We start from the raw sequence: 14,783 nt of genomic DNA on the forward strand, positions 1-14,783 counted from the left end.
GACGTCGATCACGTCGTGAGAGTAATTTCGTTTTTTAGTATATTTTTCGCGATACAATGTCATTGAATTTTAGCATGTTTTTAATTTATAACTCCCAGAATATAGTTCAGACGTGGAACATCCCAGTTCCTTCAAAAATTATGTATTGGAACGGTAAATGTCTAATAATGGATTCTAAGTTGACGTGTGAAGAGTCTTGAAAAATGTCGTATCAAGAAAAAATGGTTCAGAGTCAAAAAATTACAAATCAGATTTTCATATTTCAAAGCTCAAAAAAAAAAGTAAAACCACTACATCTTTGACCAGCCACATACTCGTTGTTAATTATTTCATACTTCATCCATTAACTTTTCCCGCACCGATAGCAGCTATGTAAAGGTTACTACAAAATCAAGGGTAAAAGGATTCCACAAGCAGCTCCATTAATCAAAATTCCATTCTTAATGAAGGATGAGAAAAATAGATTAACAATCGAATACATCACGGAAAAGAGAGACCAAGAAAAATTTGCAGAAGTCTGAAGGAAAACGGCGCACGCAGTAATAACGTATCGTTATTTGCGCAAAATTGAGCGATTTTCCAGCCGTTTTAAAGCACCCGGCACGATGCTCTTTCCGTGCAAATCTTCAGTATTTAGTTGACAGGCATTGTCGCAGGGATTTCAATGGGTGTTACAACAATAAGCTATTGACGAAAAGCGGGGCCACGCGGTTCCTCGGACCCGAGGGGCTCAATCTGCCCCTTCCTGTGAGTGTAGACACATACACACACACACGCATATATATATACGCACGCCCTACACGCGCAATGCATGCTGGGATGCAGTTGCAGAGCTTTGCTGGCGATATTACGCAAGGGTCTCTTCCCCTCTCTCTTTTTCCGCCGCTTTCAAGTATGCACGGAAAAGGGGAAGTTTAGAGGATAAGCTTGCTTGACTGTACTTTTCACGCCCCTGTCTCATAATAGAGTAACATGAGAGATGAGAGAACTTACATCGTTCGGTTTATTGTCGGTCGGTGGCTACATAATAATTTGCGAATTTAAGAGAGGGGGCTCGATTTCTGGCACTACGCTGCGTGACTTTCCGTTAGATTTTTCTTACGCTTAATTGCCGTTCCCGCTTCGTATTTTCTTTTTTTTTCAATTCTTTTCGATAATTTCATTGTAATTGTATAACTCTAAGTTTTTTTTTTTATGAATTTTTCATCTTTAAACCACAACGAAATTGTATAACAGCCTTTATTTATCGATATAATATCATTTCAATAAGTATTATATGATATACATCATAATTTAAGTTGAATACATATTATTATTACATATGTGTATAATAATATAACATTAAACCATATCATTGATCGTTTATCTTCCAATATTATATAGTATGTTTATTATTACAATAGTGATATTTGGATTTTAATGTTATATATATATATATATATATATATTGACGCCTATGCATTGAAATAATTAATAATCTTACTACAGGCAATATACTGCATAGAATACGCCTCAGTTTGACATGGGTGTCAATGTATTTGATTCTATTTTTCTATCTATTTTCATTTCTTAGCCACACTTTTTGTGATATACTAAGAAGTTTGATATGAATTTATTGACATTAAAATGTATAGTGCTTTTATAATAATTATATTATTTCATAGTTGTTTATCCGTCTTTTTCTTTTCCTAAGTTTTCACTTCTTTTTTCAGCTGTGCGGGGCCACGTAATCACAAATTGACAATATTTAATTGATGAATTAATCGATTAATTGTATAATTTTGAATATATAATATACACGATATGCTATGGCATGATTTTTCATGCAATATATTCAAATTATATAATGTATATTTACACACGATAGTAGTATATTTATATGTACTGTATATATTTTGTTTTTAATATGCACTTGGAAGACAGAGTTTTATATATCATTAATAATCTTTCCCTATATATACGTTTACATTGTATTGTATATATTTTTAACATACAATAATAATATGCCTTTCTTCTCTAATATTCTCACACATGTTTTATCTTTTCTTTTTTCTACCCTCACACGATAGTTTTCTCAACCTCCTCACGGGTCAGACTTGTCCCTTAATTTTATTCGGCCCACGCAATTCGTCAATATTATATAACGATTTTTATCTTCTTGTTCGTTCGTTCGTTCGTTTTAGCTAATTGTACACATAGTTTTACTTTGTGGTATTTATTCGATACAAAAATAAATTAGAAATGCACAGTATAATATATTTTGGTAAGATTATACGGATTGGAAAACGAACGATGATTCCGTTCTAGAAGACTGATTCTACAAGAATAATATTCTGATATCAAGCTCACCGATATTCTGCTCTTTTCATGCTCCGCGCAAACCTGGACTACCACATTTCCGTTCCCCTCTTGTTTAGACATTTTATAGGTTCCTACATAATATAATCATACTGTCTTATCTAATAAAGAGCGTAAATCGAGATAGCAATACACCGGATTATGTCAATATGACGAAATATGTATAATATTATATTTAATGCATTATATCTATGGTATCCTTAACGGTAGTCTTCCTAGCTCATACCTGTTTAGAAGATCAAAAAAGAATTAGTACATGCTCACTGGGGTGGTCATTGAATGGAAGATCATATTGGATGGTCATAAATCGTCTCCAAATGCAGAAAAAATTGCTCTTTTATTTTTTCAGAATTTTATTCTCAACCCTTAGTCTCCCTGTAGATCGTATATGCCACAAGAGTCGTGAGTGTTTTAATTTAGTTAGATTGTTTTTTAATCACTTTTCAAGCTACATAACGTTTATAATCTTTTTAATCTTCGTTGAATTTCGAATCGTCGTTTCTAATGCTCAAGAATTAAGTACAAAAAAGGCCAACAGCAAGACTCAAGGGTCGAAATAAAAATCTGAAAATATTAGAGACTTGTTTTTTTGTTATATTTAAAGCCGATCAACGAGCATCCAACATAGAAATTCCAAAAAACCATACAACGACCGCCTTAATGCTCATAGTTATACGTAAAAAGTACTCAGTATACGATTAATCGAAAAACGCGATCTAATGGCGAAAAAAACATTCAAAGGACTTCCCAATTCCATTAACGATCTAAGCTTTTACATGTATGAAGCAGCAAGAATACAGCTTATGAGCATCGATGATTGACAAAACAGGAAAGATACGTTTTTGTAAATATAACAAGTGATATGCTCATTACTCATGACGGACAAAGAAAAATTCATGAACCCTTTTAGGGTTTGAAAATCAGAGGAATAAATAATATGTCCCGTATTTGAATACATGAGCTAATGTACGTCCCTAATAATTAATTGCAGCTGCCTAAAGAGGGCGTATCGATATTTAGAAACTCGAGAATATTAAGAATATCATCGTAGAATAATCATTTTACTTCCAGCAGGTAAATCGCCCAGTCTAAACGGGCATATTAAATAATCTTGCTTCCGCAAAAGATAATTATATCTGCACGTCAAACCTGCACGCATAAATCTTATTAATACTACTTTACGTCAAAATGTGTAAATGAAAGATGCGAAAGAATTTCGGCTACACACATATTGTGCATAAAACCGACATATGATATTTACACAAGTGTGCAATGATATGCTGTTTATCCAAAATCATTACTACGACACATTTAATTTCGGGCGAGCTAATTTGTTGGTGATACTTTTGCTATTATGTATCTGTTGAACGACACATTAAGACAACGGATCGCCAGGGTACCGAAGAAAACCACTTCGCAAGCTTCAAAATATTCCACCACATGAACTTTTGAACTGACAGAAAAATCTGAACTGCATCAAAATTTTTACTACTACTATCAAGCCTGTACTTTTAGCGTCGTTCAAAATTGCGCGTTGCAAACTTTCAAATGGTACTGCAGATTATTATCAATGTAAGATTATGTGACATAATAATTTCTTGAATTTACTTTCTGTCTAAAACAATCCTGTACCAAGACTGCTGGATTTGGATATCACATATCCGTCCACCACTTGATTTCAAAGCAATTTTATCGAAGACTAAAGATCGAAAGGGGGTAACCGACAAAAAAAACTAGGATTACTACCGTAAAGGCAAATAAAAGCCTTTTTAGTTTTCTGTTTTCTACGCCCCTTTGACCATTAGTTCTAAAATTATATTCACGACAGTTCGATTTTTGAATAAGAGAAACATTTTCCTAATTAAACACGCAAGGTAATTTCAAGCACTCTGGCAAAATCCGTCGTTATCATATAGCGATCATATTTTACGTGTATATATAATGTGCCATTTAAAAACGAATTAATCGACCGTTTCGGCGGCCAAATCTTCTTCTTTAGCGTTACGTAAGTTACAGAGAGCATTGCAATTTTACTCCATCGTGTCGTACTGGACCTTCTTCACCTTGAAGTATCGGTAAGCCGCGTAGCCGGTTATCGTCAAAAGAACGGCAGCCGCCAGGGTTGAACCGACCGCAACTGGAGCGGTTTCGTCGCGTGTAGCGCGCTCGGGTTTGCACCAAAATTCCGTGGCGAAGGTGTTGCTTTTGAACTTGAAGGGCTGAAGCTTCATTTCCCTGAGAATGAAAAAGCATTCGATTTATAACATTGGCACCCAAAACAAGCGGCTGTAACAAAGACTAGACCTATGAATTCTTATGTATTTTGACGTACTGAATCCAAATCTGGGGTAAAACTGATTTTACGCACACCAATTTTTTTAAATTGTTTTTCTATTTTTAAATATCAAAAAACCACCCTTGAAAACAAAAAAAATTCATTACGTAAGGGATCAGCACTAGGAAACCGACTGAAAATTACTACAAGACCCAATCTATATATATATTTTGATACGCTGAAGCCGAATTTGGATTCACCACACTAGTGTAGGGTGGTTTGTTATTTTTTTTTAAATGTATGTCTTAGAAGATTTCTTATCGCGGAATCGGCATCAGTGCATCAAAATACATAGACATTAGATGTTACAGTCATTTTCAGGCGGTTTTTTAATGGTGGTCCCCTTTATAGGGAATTTTACATTTTTAAGGGTGGTTTTTTTGACGTTGAAAAAAAAATATGTGTGTAGAATCATTTTTAACCCCGGATTCGGATTCGGATTCGGATTCAGCATGTCAAAATACATAAGAAATCTTCCTTTCTTTTTCGGAAAAAGGTTGGTTGGTCCGTCGACGGAAGAATTAAAGCGGTGCCCCTGGGTAAATTTTCCTGACCAGTACTCGGCGGGTAAGTGAGCCTGAATAGGCCGGTTATGAGAAAACCGTGTTAGTAATCCGGTAGCTTCTTTATCGGCGGGAGCCGTTTAACACGCAATCCCGTAAGAAACACACGAAACCCTATTAGGGTAACCGCGACTTTAACACTCTTTAGTCAACCGTTGGTCGAAACTCAAAACTTTTTGTCAATTTCTTCAAGAGATAATTGTATTCCTAGGACTGCAAGGGTATCTTAAAAAGTATGAAAATAGAAGATATTGGAATTGTAAACAAGAGATCAGATGTCGCTTATTGATTTCAAATTACTTCAAAGTGTTTAAAATCATTGTACTGTAACTCATTCTATTCAAAACTCTTCTTTACAACGTCGCTGAAGTATTTTTTTTTTATTTTTTTATTTTTTTATTCAAGCAGTCAACTACCACATTTTCATGATTATTAAATTTGTACTTAATAAAAAACCTAATTACTTCATGAAAAAATAATTTCAGATAATTTTGAGATGAACCATTCAAAATCGAAATCAATCCTGATCCGTGAAAATTGTGTGCACAACACGATTTTGGAATTATGAAAACAAAACGCTGATTTAATATTTCCTAAATTATTAACTGAACTTCCTTCACGCGTAAAACGATGATTTTTTTCATGACAAAGAAAATTTCGTTCAAGACAGTTCAGTAAAGTAACTTCAGTTTCATTGTTCGAATCTTGAATTCCATATTTTTTTGCTTTATTATCGGTAGACGAATTAACCGTAATTATTCGTACATTAATCGTGAATGAAAAAACTCACCTGAGGAGTACAGTTGCATGAGTTTTTCCATCTGTCAGAGGAATTTCCTTCTCATTGCAAGCATACGATTTTCCAACCGGAGTTGGGAAAAACATGGTACTGTGTTTTCTTCCGGTGCTTAATCGTACAGTTTTATCTACGGAGAAGCGAACAAAAGATTGTGTTTATTAATTGCATCACCAAGAGTTCGGCCATCAGCAAATAAGTCCATTAATTAATATATTGATTTACTGAAAAATCACAGTTTAGGAATGACTTTAAGAATTTCTAGAGATTGTTAGTTGAAACAATGAATTAAAAATTGCGGATTCGTATACCAAGAACGGTATGTTAGAATAAGTTTACTTAACGGAGCTAAGTGCCCTGAAAAATTATAATTACGTTTCACACTAATCCACGCAAATGGCCAAGGACAGGCAGGGGAAAGGAAAATATTGAGGCGAGTTAAGGCTTATCAACTCACTTGGCTGATCGATCATCTCGAAATGGCGGTCGCTAGAATTGTATGTCAATTCAATTTTGTCGACGTACCATCCCTCGCCCCCGGGTGACTGTAATTGAAATTTGAACGGTTTATTTACTTGTTTAATTATTTCGTTATATAGTTCTAATAGTCTCGTTTACTATTATCATTACGAAAGCTGTGCGGAAAGGCATACGAGTGAGTATGAACAGTGAGAAAAAGTAGAAAATGTAAAGAGACCGATATAATCGGATACAGGTTCTGCGTTAATTCTTGTGAAGCATCGAAACTCACCCTGGCGAAACTCCAGAAGAGAACGAAGACCTTCCACTTCAATGACAACGTGGCTGAGTTGTCGTTGGCACAATTACCCGTAACCGTTGCGTCGTTTGGTACATAAATATCAGCTTCCTGAAAATAAAATTTTCAATTTTTAGTGTTTAGATTTTTTAAAAGTTTTTTTTCTAACATCAATGAGATTATACTGATTGTGAATGAGAAGTTCGAGACTTTAGATTTTTGGGTTTTGACATTTGCTGCAAGTACTTGTAATATCTGAAAAATACCCCCTGAAAGTTTTTAGTTAATTTGACAAAAGTTGACAGAATTATGGGCATTCAAGGATCACTCTTTCTATATATATAAACAATCTATTATGAATGAAAACCATTAAGATCTACTCGGATTAGTAAGTGCAAAAGGAACAATATTACTTTGCTGGTGGAAAATCTGTGTAATTCTGCGGTACAAGTTGATAAATGAGGAGTGTTATTTAAATGTAAGTTAAGCTTAAAACTAGTTAACCGCGTTTTTCCGAAACCATGATTTAAAAATAAACGACCAAAATGTCTCAAAAACTACAGCGTCAATTAACTTCAAATTTTGCAGCCTTGTTGCGTATATAAATGAAAAAAAAAATAAGAATAAAAACTAGTTATTAATTTAATTAATTTAATATTATTAATTTTTTTACCTTCACAAAGAGTATAGTTATGGGTCAAACGTGAAAATGAATGTTTTAGCTGCAAGCCGAAAATCCGAATTGAACTTATGGTGAACTTGAAAAATTCACCCTAAATAGTTAATTGTACCACATTTTCTCATAATTTCATTTTACCAGAATTTTTTCCAAGTAACTATTATGACGAGTGATATTTTTCACAGTGTATACAATTGATCTTTCTGTACCATTATTTGCCGAATTGCTATTCCATATTTATCTAATACATACCGTAATAGTAAGCTTACCCGTTCTTCGCCGACTTTCGTCTTGTATTTGACGGTGATCAGAGCGTCGACTTGGAGAAGAATGCAAGCCTGTCCGTTACTTCCGTTGACGCGATATAAAGGCTGCTCTGCAGAAGATGATGGAGAAGACATCGTGCTCGTTGTCGATGTCGTCGTTGTCGTTTTAAGCTCCGTATTGAGAATCTGCTATCAAACATTTTATTACATATATCGCAGCCTACGATAGATGAGATAAAATCAAGCAACCAAAAATAGATTGATTCAGAGAAACCGTTATGCGAAATGCTGTTTCGACTAATATTTTCGTAAATCCTGAAATGATCTGTTTGTTTCGTGAAAATTGTTTCCAACAGTGCAGTGCAGCGAAAATAAAAAAATTGTCTGCGTTCTTCGGGTAGAATTTCATTCGAAGTAAGACACGTGATTGGCTTAGTGCATACAAAATACGTTGACATTGGTTCTAAAATTGAATGGGCATCATTTTATATTAGAATATAATTATGAAGGCTTTGATGAATCTAATGTGTACAGGGTTTCTCGGTGTCCTCGATCTCTTGGTAAAAAAAAAGCTTTTATTTGCGTTTCGGTCCTAGTGGGTATGTATCTTTGATGTATCCAATCATTGGCGCACAGAAGACAGAGTTAATTATTGAGATCAATTGAATAAACAAATATATATCGTATTTGTGTATATGTTGAGATCTACATATGCATGACGCACATAGGCTAATTCACATCTCTCCTTAATTATGCTTTGCTGTTCTCTAGTTAGACTAATATAACATGTCGTGTAGAGGATTAACTGAAAGCGTTGATCACGTACCGCGAAAATCCATTACAGTAATTACACTCGTATATTATTAATTATTCAACCGTGGGTCAGAAAGCGCTGATGCTCTCGGGTGTGTAGTGTACAGGTATAATAGATATAACGCGGCTTGAATTCTCGAGGAATTAAAATCACTACGCCATGTATTTTTTTCCATTTATCGCAAACTATGAGGAACAGAAGCATATTCAATTTCTAGACTAAATCATGCTTAAGTTCAAATGAGGGATTTTATGATGGTGAAATTATAGATGCTTGTAAGATAATTAGCCTGAATTTGCGACAACAAATAGAAAATAAAAACCGAGATTGAAGATTTTTAAGGGTGTATCTCTTCTCTAGTCTGCTCTACATATACAAAATGAATTCCCAACGCCTCCGCGCTTGCCAAGGTGAGTACCGACATAAATTTAGTCTCCAAAATTTTGACAGCTAACGCTGGCAGTTACACTCAACACCAAGAACTGTAAAAAATTTTCAAGTCACGTACACCGCGGCGAACTGTCGTCTAAATTTATGACGGTTGGTCGCCCTGGTAAACAGTCGCTTCTAGATCGTAACGCATGCGCATTACGTTTGAGCAGACGACGGAACGTGCGGTCGTTAGGAACACGTTAGAAATCATTCTGTATAAGACTACGGTTTTCTATCTCTGCCGTGTTTGTCCTCCAGAATTACTGAACCGATTTTGACTATTTTTTTCCGTGGATAGCTACAACGTCTGGCCAGATTTTAGACTATATCTGGCTACAATCAGATCAATATTTTTTGAGATACAACATTATTTATAAGCCAATTCGAATCCCGATCACACGCTTATGCAAACGTTGACTAAACTCTTGCAGATGGAAGAAAGTTATGTCCTAGAGTTGTCAAGCTTTCGATGAGCTCTACAAAAAAGTCCGGGAGAGCATAGGCTTATGTCACATATATGCATGCGTGATTTGTCCCTATCGTCACCTTGTAATCGACAATAATTTGTCCGCACCTACGTGCGTGATGTAGGGAATAACAAGGCTTGATTATACTCACCAAGGGTATCCTAGGCCTCTGGGTAGCCATGTCAACGATTATTCTAACGGGTCGGGATGTCGTAAAGTAGCTGTCCAGTTCTTGGGTTGCTTGGGGCGCCGGTCCACTCAGGACTGTCCCCAGAATACACCCTGTTCAATTTAATTCCACGCGTTCAATTGCGAGTATCATACATTCACTCGCTTTTATCCTTGTACATAAGTCAAAGCAAGTTTGATTATATCGCGGTTCAAAGTTAAAGCTCAATCCTTTATCTGAATTTCCTGATTCTCATATGTTAATTTAAGACTAGGTAATCAATGGCACACGTATTTCAAATCTGGGGAATAACTAATTATATATTCATCACACTTTAAAATTAAAAGAAGCCAAGTTTACTTTAGAATAAATCCTTATAGCCTGTGAGAATGACGTTATTTTTAGATTCTAAATTGCAGATGAGATGAAAATAAAAGTTATCCTTCACAAATGGAATTCATCAATTATTACAGTTTTAAGGCAGAAGTCTTCATACCTTGAACTCTTAATTTCGGTTGAAACATATTGTATTATAGAGGTATGTGCACGTAAAATATAACCGAGAGTTGGTATGTTTGTGTGTGTGTGTGACAAGGATTACCTAATCAAATTATTATGCATGTATTCTAATTGTGAGACAAGATTCGTTTCGTCCAACGCTAGATGGAGGCAATTTAGCAATTGACTCGTCCTCTATGATAAGTTATGAAAGTGTCCGAAGGATTTCTCACATTGTACGCGAGTTGAAGGTATCGACAGACAGATCAGAATTGATCATTCAGTGTTTCGATTCAAGGATGTTTTATTCTGAACAATTGAATGCATATAGATAATTTCTAAAAACAGACAAAAGAACGTCATTGGCAGTGAATTAAATGAATTGATCTGAAACTTCGATCAGATTATTAGAACATCTCGAGTTTTTTGCCTAGACGATACATCAAGCAATGGAACGCAAATAACGTTTCCGACAAACGTTGACTTTCACCTGATGTTGGAACAGAACGAGAGTTCGCATCCAGTATTTTCAAACGTTAATTACACCCCCCTCAGAAATAAATAATAACAAAATTGTCCTCATTTTACGTATTGAATTGCATATTTTCTTATTATGCCTAACGCGCGATTTCGAGTTAAGGATATTATAATGTTCGGTATAATCAGGCATGTACACATATATGTATTTCTCGCGAAAAGCAACAGCTGCGTTTCAACGTCAGCAGATTGAGTGATTACAGCAAAGAGCACGAAGGGGTCACGTACACAACTCGTTCGCCAGTAGTTGAACTCCGTCTACGCAGACTATACAAAACCCTAAATTACCGAGAGGGCCGTAAGACAGATGAGCAAAACCTTGCACCGTTCCAATAAAAAACAACAGATACAAATTACCGATTGCAGAAAATGTGCGAAATATTTCCAACAAATGCCACACTGAATTCAAACGTGATAAAAATCAAAATAATACTAATTGCAGAATCTTTCCTGTGTTACAAATATCACGTCATCCGTTCCTGCTTAAACTCGTGCCACCAATGATCCAATGATCGGATGTAGCATGAGAAACGTGTATAAAAATGCAGTCAACCGTATCGAAATTTCCATATTAATAATACAGATCGTGGTCCACATTAATATCAGACTTCTCTCAACTCAAACTTGTAAATTATCGCTATTATCAATGCTATCATTGTCGCAGATAATACAAGGGTGAAAAGATCGGTTACTCACACAGGGGTAAGATAACTCTTGCGAGTGCTATTGGGGCACGGTGTTGATGATGGTGATGGGACCGCTGTAGGAATCCGGTTGCAGTCCAAGGTGTGCGAGCCATTGTGATTCGGTCAATGTATCAAAATTACGTGTTGAATATGCAGCGTCGGAAACGAAGCGATAGAAAAATACGTGTGCGATATGGACGGCGGTGTATCGCGACGTCTCGAGGTTCGCCGACGTTATGAAAGAGAGAGAACTGAGCTAACTTCCCCACGATCAATAGGGGTGCCTTTCAGCATGCGCTGCAGCGTCGGCATGTATCCTGGTAGTAGAGAAGGCAAGGTGGATACGTGCAGAGTAGGCGAGAGGCCTCGCACCCTCGGCTTCATCTACATGTCAGCATATTCCTACATCAGTGACGCACACCACCGAACAGCTTTCAGCCTAGCTTCTTTTTTTTTTCACCATCAGAGCCGCCCCCGACGGTCTTCATTCACGAGTGTACGCAGCGTACGTCACGAGGGCGTAGGTGGATGGAAATTCATCGACGCTTTCCCCGAAGGTGACGACTTTGTGTACATACATTCGTGTTGCCGTTAAACCTTTCGGATGGGCCTGGTCATCGTGGACGCAAACGTGGGCGAGAACACTTTTGTTCGCGGTGGTTTTGCTGGGTTTTACCTGTTCTCGAGAAGATTCTCTCAATTTCTTTTAATTACGGTATACATATATGTACAATAACGAGAATTTAATTTTTACGCTTTCTAGAAAACTTTGTAGTGAAATAGGTATTGTAAGAAGAGTTTAAATGTTGTTGGAATCATACGATATTGTGCAATGATACAAGCTATTATTTAGCTTATTTATAGTACATTTTGTCACTACATTTAACTGTTTTCAACATGTTTAGTAGAAATTTATTGTTGCACCAACATCAAATTATCGTATAATATAAAAGAATTGCAATACGTCCCAGGTTTCCTCGTTAAAGAATCACAATCAATATTTATTTTGTACCCGCATGCCAACTATCCTGCTGACATGATATAACAAAAATTGTTAATGACCACCTTTTTTCATCCAATTCAACACGATTTAATCACTGAATATCATCAATTGCAAATCAGTGGCATAATTCGATAGTTAATTTTGAAGTACGAATTGGAAAGCTTATGCTTTTATTCAGCCGTGACATTATTTTTAATTTTTGTTAGAAAAGGTGCGACGCAACAAGTTTTTTGTAGAATATCAATTTCTGACGTTCTTTTACCAATGTCTGTAGGAACGTACTGAATACAATCAATCCAAACGTGCAAGAAAATAGTTGTACACAAAACTTTATTGGTGGTCAAAATTTTATGTCAGTCGAAAAAGTTTGAAACACTTTCACTGACTTCTGCGAGTGAATATTTTGTTCCTTGTTTAACTCTAAAGAATCATTTCAGCACCACGCTTCGTAATATCAAAAGTCAAGTAGATTAATTCTACCTTGTATTGCAATATTGATCGTGTAATTGGCGAACCGTAAAACTCTTCAAAACCCGCATATGTAATAGTGTTTTTTAATGTATTTAATGTATTATTTATACAAATGATAAACGAAAGAAATTCAACACAATCAAGCAAAATCGGACACATACATTATATAGCGATCTCACTTATGGAGCTACACTATGGTTTACATGACATCTGAATTCCAAACTGCACTTCTAACGTCGATGGATGGATGGGACTAAGGTGATTTGAAATAGCACCAATTGCCAATTTATCCATCACAACAATTAAATATCATTCTTATTGTTACTATCATTATTAATATTTGAATCAATAAATCCGTTCAATTATGAACAAATCATCACAGCTGTGTCATATGAGAATTATTTCTGTCCAGATCCTAAAAACCATAATAATATCGTAAAAGCTCTTTGCATTTTTCTAAGCAATGAATGTACAAACAAATTGTTAATATATACGCATAAACCAACATTCGTCATTTTAATATTCATACATATATAGTCAACGTATACCAGAATCGTTCGTATGTGGCACAACTTACATTCCTCGAGTAAATCTGAAGCGATACTTTAGCAAAAACAATATTTTCTCGATTCTTCAAAAACATTATGCTCGCCATAAAATTGCTCATATCTCGATAAATGACTAACTAACCAACGCTCAGCCTTGTGCTAATGTGTACAGTATACAGAAAAATCGGCTGGTGTAGATTTCGTCACCCCGACAACTACCTACTATTTTCTTGGAAACGATCTCATTATCTCACTCATTAACAAGTAACTTGTTAACAAGTGAGGCTATTGTTGAACTTGATTCATAATGATACAGACAGATCTATAGGTCCACTCCTGTATTTAAGGTAATTTTCGTCCCGTAATTAATGATCATCATTGTTTACATATGCCAATGTAATAATTATTATTTAATAATGTGATCGAATATTAACTAATTATCGTACATCGGCCATGTATGATCGTCGCCTTTAGGTTTAGGATGATGCAATACGTATGTAACACGTGTAACAGAATTACAGTAAAAACGTACCAAGGAAATAAGTTATACGGTTCGGGTCGCCAACATCAATCTCATCATACAGCAATTCAATGTCCGTTAAAATACGTCCCACCTCATTATACATACGTATACTATCATACTATGTCGTCACTTGAAATCATAAATCCTCTAATAAATTTTGATAACAACCTAGTTAGCGAACTATTATATTTTTCGTAACGTTGTGCAATTTATCTTCAAATATTTCCAATACAGTGTGCATAGATTCATGTACGTACTTTCGAAGTTAACGGCTTTTTTCGAAATACTTTAAGGAGGGTTAAGAAAGGAACAGGTGAATTGAATATCTAATCAGAATCATTGTAATCGTTCCTTTGAGCTGAGATAAAGGTTTGACTGTTTAATTTTTTTTTTTTTTTTTTATGTTACGGTTTAGGTTCATTATTAAAATTGTAACAGTGCACCAAGTATGCGTATACATGTATATTCAACAAGTCCTTTTCTTATAGGTATGATATTTGAATAGATTTAGTTAGATGTTGTTTTTCCCCCGTCGCAAGTGATCTATGAAGCGGTTACGGTATACAGATACGAGTTAAAAGAGAAATTTAGACCGTTATTATTTTTCTTACAGTATATTTTTTTCAAATAGATTATGCATCTGTATAATATCGCCTACCTGTGGTAATAATAATAATTATTATTATTATAATATTCCGATTATCGATACGTAATATAATATTATGATTCTATTTGCCTCATATAAATGTTTATATTACATATATACATATATATGTGTATAATATTATGTGTATATATGTATAATATTAATATTCAATGATCCCAGCATTAATATCATTTATATCATAATACTCAGACATAACAAATCTACTCAGTTATAC

At 35.2% G+C, this 14,783-nt stretch overlaps 1 protein-coding gene across 2 annotated transcripts; it reads right to left on the bottom strand.

The window, feature by feature from the left end:
* Positions 1-4,248: 4,248 nt before the first annotated feature.
* LOC124407195 lies at positions 4,249-11,752 on the bottom strand. 2 transcript variants are annotated; one of them, XM_046883072.1, is made up of 7 exons: positions 11,368-11,752; positions 9,619-9,749; positions 7,758-7,940; positions 6,804-6,920; positions 6,510-6,597; positions 6,047-6,182; positions 4,249-4,593 (listed from the first exon to the last, which is right to left on the bottom strand). In XM_046883072.1, exons 1-7 carry the CDS (start codon positions 11,468-11,470, stop codon positions 4,389-4,391), a joined length of 963 nt encoding a protein of 320 aa, XP_046739028.1. In that variant the 5' UTR covers positions 11,471-11,752; the 3' UTR covers positions 4,249-4,388. The 2 variants fall into 2 exon arrangements, with proteins under 2 accessions (XP_046739028.1, XP_046739029.1); XM_046883073.1 differs by lacking the exon at positions 11,368-11,752 and adding an exon at positions 10,238-10,344.
* Positions 11,753-14,783: the final 3,031 nt, after the last annotated feature.

This window comes from Diprion similis, chromosome 6 (genome assembly GCF_021155765.1).
Source record: "Diprion similis isolate iyDipSimi1 chromosome 6, iyDipSimi1.1, whole genome shotgun sequence".
Taxonomy (NCBI): domain Eukaryota; kingdom Metazoa; phylum Arthropoda; class Insecta; order Hymenoptera; family Diprionidae; genus Diprion; species Diprion similis.